Here is a 5,289-nt window from a genome sequence, read left to right as displayed (position 1 = left end):
CATAGTTTTAAGATTTCCAGATTTCTCAATGAATATAGCCCCTCGTATGTAAATTAATATCGTAATTCATCAAAATAACAGAATCGGAAATGCGACGCACATGATTTTTCCAAACTCGAAACCCAAATACATCTAAAGGTTGAAGTTTTCCTGCTGTTCCTGTTGGAATAATTTTAAAATATAAAATTTTATCGGAGGATGTTGCTTCTTCTACTACAGTTGGGCAATGGCTAGTCCATGAATCAAGGAGTAAAACGCTATTTGTTCCTGCATGTTACCTGAGGTAAGTTTCCCCTATGTTCAAGCATCCACGTACATATTACTCGGCACAGAATGTACAATCTGGTACAATCCTGCGCAAAAAAACAAGGTGATTCATTTACAACAGATATCATATCTTAAATTAAACAAACTTTGAATACAATGCGCACAAGATTTAATTATAAAGTTTAATCATGTTAAACAATTTAGGTGTAGTTACCCTCTACAATGCTCTTTTTATCTTACAAATACATAGACACCTTCATCCTCTTTTTTTGTGTGCAACACATATTTTCTTCGATTTTTTCCCTTCTATTTTTGACTAATTTTGCAATTTTATACATAATTGATGGGGGAGAGGGGTAACTTACCCCCGCGTTATGTTTTTATTCATGTTGGATGGACTCTATTTTACTTCCTTCGTTATAAAACTATTTTCCCAATTGTCTTCGAGTATGGAAAGTAAATATTATCATCGAGATAAAATAAAAAGTGTTTAGGGGTAGCATTGATTAAGAAAATTTTTTGTGATACAGGTAAAATTTATGTTTGACACTAGTGCAAAACATATATATTTTTTCCTGTGAAATACAAAATTTTTAGCACAACTTTAAAATTTTGTAGGGGTGGTTTAACCCCTTTCATTTTTGTTTTGTTTTGCTGAGAAAATTACGTTATTCATCTTCAATCGCGAGGAAACTTTTCCAGTGGTAGGTTTGATCAAAATCAATTACATGTTTATACTTTGCTCTGTTAAATAGACCCGCGTTTTTCTGCACATGCGCCGTTGACAAAGCCGTGGTTTGTTAGCATCACTGCATGCACGTCAGTGTCTTTAAAGTGTTTTTATTAAAGTACAGCGTGACAAATATAACATTTCCTTTAAATAGTACAATTTGCCAACTAAAAATATATTATAGAATCAAAAAACAACTCAATTATTTCGCGGAACATTGCGTATTGCAATATGACGTCACGATTTCACCTTTCAGTTTCACGAAACACAATCAACTATCCGAAATTCGAGGTTAGAATACCCGATCTGATAAACTGACCTGAAATTTTTTATAAATTTTTTTTTTATTTCGTGACACTGAAAGGTCGTGAATCGACAAAAGAATGGAACATGACTGAGAAAATAGATTTTTCACTTGACAATTATTACTATTCGTACATTTATGACTTACTTTTACGTTTAGAGTATTTTCGCCAAAAAGTCATGTGCATTCCTATGACGTCATACTAAAATACTAAAAATAGGTGCGACTTAAAAAGCCAAGAGTTGACTGTATTTAAAAATTAAAGAACAGTTCCTGAAAATATTTCTTTTTTCCGAAACTTTTTCAATTTAATTTCCAATTCCTATGTCGTGCGAAATCTGCCAGATAAATATTCCCGATCTTAAATCGCGCTTTTAAAGTCCCGTAAAAATAGACAATAATTTTTCTTTCTTGTACTCCTTTATCAAGATTTTTTATTTCACATTGTTTGAGCCCTGCTGGCTTTCGAGACGCTTGACTAAAGGAATAAAATCACAGTCACCAGTTATCAAAACAGACCTTTTGCATAATGCAAATCATTTCAAACGAGTTAGATTTCTTTCACACTAATAAAAGCGCACGAGTGAGATCTGGAATTAATAAAAATGCTTGAGTCCCTCTTTCCGAAGAAAGTGGATTAATGCCGGTGTATGAATTCACAATTTAAATCAAAATTTGATAAAATATTCGATTGCTTAAAAATATTGTACAAGAGAGTCTAATAAACAAACAGGATGAAATACCTAGCGCGACTTTCGAATGTTGGATCGAGACATAAATTACTGCTAAAGTATATATATAATATATATTTAACTATTATACAAAGTATGAATAAGGTACGCGTAAGGACTAGGTTCTAAGATGGAGAAAATTATAATCGTGGCTGAGGTTGATCTTTAGGTGGCGCTCCAGTTGCAGGGGACGATGGCGCTTCACCTCCTGATTGCTGGTCCTTGGGAGGTTCCTTCGTTTTGTTCCATTCTTTCAAACCTTCTGGCAAAGTTGTGTCTTCTTCGAAAGAACCCGTACCTTCGACAAATTGTTCGTACGTCGATTTCTCGGGGAAAGGTCTGGGGCCTAACAATTCTATCATGTCATCTCTGCTCAAAATTTCTTGTTTTAGTAGGCGCTCGGCCACCTGAATCAAAGAAATTACCATTCTACAATTTTCTATGCAAGCTTACGTTACCCCTATGTCAAGGGAACCTCTTTCGGAGTATAGGTCAAAAAGACCACTCTTATTTTATATTAAATAGCACTCAAATCCTGGAAAAAAATTCCCTGCCAATTTTAATTTCTTTCCAGGTATCTCTAGTTTTTCCCAGATACAACTTTTCATGGTACGAAGCCATTCAAATATTTCGCATTTTTTAAAAAGATAATTTACATTACAAGATATTTTTAAATATATTAGAATTATCTTTTGTAATAATTATTATATTAATAATTATAAATAATAGTGAAAACATGATCATTTCCTGAATTAGTCCCTAAAGTTCATGGCTTTGAATGATGATTTAAACAAATTTTTTTATATCTTCTTACACTTAAATTTCAGTGCATATTTAGGTCAAATTAAGGCGAATACTATATTAAAATAAATTTAAGCCGCTTAAAATGTCTAGCTTTTAAAGTAAAAATATTGCATTTTCAACAAGGTAGATGGTTTTTTTTACAGAATAGTTGAATTTTCAACCAAAAAGATTAACTGTCTACCAAAAAAAGATGATTTTGCAACCAAATATATTAATTCTGCGCCAAATAATTAAACTTTTAACAAAACAGAAAATTTACGAAAGCGACGAAATTTCAACTAAAATTATGAATATTTAACACTTGAAGTTTCAACCATAAAGATGAATTAAAAAAAAAAGATTGAGGTTTTTATCGAGAAAGACTTTTTTTAACAAAATACGTTAATTTTCAACAAAAAAGTTGAAATGGTTAAATTTTAAACTAAGAAAAATTCAATTTTAAATGGAATATTTTGAATTTTTAACATAATACTTGAATTTTCAAATAAAATGATAATAGCTACATTTTTAGTTTGATAAAATTAATTTTAACCCGAAAAAATAAATAATTTACAAAAAAAAACTTATTAAAAAAAAATAACATTTTAAAAAAATAATTAATTTTCAACTAAAATTATGAATCTTTATTTAGAATAATTGAATTTCGACCAAATAGTTAAATTTTTAACTAATATGGTGGAATAGTCAACTAGAATAGTTACATTTTTCATTAAAAAAAATTAATTTTCAACAAAATAGCTCATTTTTCAACCAAAGAAATGAAATTTAAAAAAAAAAGATTAATTTTTTTATCAAAAAAGACGATTTTTTACAAAATACCTTAATTTTCAACGGAAAAGTTAAAATAGTTAAATTTTAAACTAAAAAAAAATCAATTTTAAATGGAATAGTTTGAATTTTAAACTAAAACCATGAATATTAAACTGGAATAGCTTAATTTTAAATTAACAAGATGAATTTTCAACTAAAATGATGGAACATTTAATTAGAATAGATACATTTTCAGTAAAAAAAAAATTAATTTTCAACCGAAAATAGAACTAATTTACAAAAAAAAACTAATTTTCAAGAAAATAAGTACATTTTCAAACAAAGTGATGAATTTTCAACTGTAAGTGTAAAGTAGTGGGAATTGTGAATGCTGAGTTTTTCTGATATTGTGGTGAAATTTGAGGTGAGAGGATTGTGGAAGTGTGTGGGAGGGTATGGAGGTGAGAGATCTAATTGAGGGATCGTGAGATAGCAAAGGGGAGATAGATATTTTGGAGGATTGAGACAGATTTGTGTGGAAGTTTGTTTGGAGATTTGTGACAGGGTGGGAAGGCTGTGTTGACGGATTGGTAGTAGCAGGGTTGGGTAGCGACAAAGAAAGGCGTGACAGATAACAGACAACGACGATAGAGGCAGGGAAGATAGAAGGCGGGAAAATTTGAATTTTATTAATGGCTAGTGGAGCGAGTATCTCCTCGGAAGAAACAGAATTAGAGCAGGAAGTCTTCAGTACGCCGAAAGAGATAAAGGAAAGGAAAGCAAGAGGGAAGTATAAAAAAACTATAGAAAAGGAAAGATTGAGAGCAAAAAGCGTAGGGTCCATACAAGCATTTATCAAAAGGAAGAGAGGGGAGAGGGAAAGCAGTGAAGAGAAGGAAGATATCGGGGCGAGTATAAAATACCAGAAAATCTTTAGATCGCCGCCGGAAAAGCAGAGTTTAGTAGGGAAAAGCGATAACAGGGAGGGTGCCGACGGTAACGGAGATGAAAATGAAATGTCGATGAAAGAAGAAAGACTAAAGGAAATTAGAGAACTGATGATAGAGGTAATGGGGATTTATGAAGAAAAGCAGGAGAGAAGAGGAGAGGAATTAAAGCAGGAAATTAGGCGGGAAATGGCTGAAGTTAAGAAAGAAATAAAAAAATGGGAAGAAATCATGGAAAAGTTGGAAAAGAGGATGGAGTCATTGGAGCAAAAACTAGAGAAGCAGGAAGAAGTTAATAATACAAAGGTAGAGGAGATAAGAGGTAGGATGAAGAAACTTGAAAGCTCAAACGGGAATTGCGGTGGGGGCGAGAGTGGGAATAAGGAGATAGAAAGGCTGAGAAACATAGAACAAAGAATAGAGAGGAAAGAGAGGGAAGAAAGAAAATTGAATATAGTGATAAAGGGTATAAGATTAGAGGGGAAGGAGCTGAAATTAAGGAAAATAGCGGAAGAGGAAAGAAAAAAGGAAAAGAGAACATGGGTTAAGTATGGGAGAATTCAGATAGATGGAGTATGGTGGGATTGGGATGAAGAAAGAGAAGAGATAGTAAGAAATGAGGTGCAGGGAAACTAGAAAAGGAAGGAACGGGAAATAGGAAAATAAGAAATAGTAAGAAGGAAAAAAAGATGAGAAACGAAAGTAGGGAAGAATGGAAGATTTGTTACTGGAATATAGCAGGATTAGAGAAAAAGG

At 32.1% G+C, this 5,289-nt stretch overlaps 1 protein-coding gene across 2 annotated transcripts in view; it reads right to left on the bottom strand.

The window, feature by feature from the left end:
• Positions 1-219: 219 nt before the first annotated feature.
• LOC117176993 (AFG3-like protein 2) overlaps positions 220-5,289 on the bottom strand; it is a 47,742-nt gene continuing 42,672 nt past the window's right edge. For both annotated transcript variants that reach the window (XM_033367436.1, XM_033367435.1), the window contains exon 13: positions 220-2,439. In XM_033367436.1, the coding sequence (XP_033223327.1) occupies positions 2,173-2,439 (267 nt within the window). In that variant the 3' untranslated portion in view covers positions 220-2,172. The remainder of the gene's footprint in view (positions 2,440-5,289) is intronic.

The sequence above is a fragment of the Belonocnema kinseyi genome, chromosome 7, assembly GCF_010883055.1.
Source record: "Belonocnema kinseyi isolate 2016_QV_RU_SX_M_011 chromosome 7, B_treatae_v1, whole genome shotgun sequence".
NCBI classification, from domain to species: domain Eukaryota; kingdom Metazoa; phylum Arthropoda; class Insecta; order Hymenoptera; family Cynipidae; genus Belonocnema; species Belonocnema kinseyi.
Note: the sequence above shows the minus strand (reverse complement) of the source record. Positions and strands in the feature narration are given on the sequence as shown.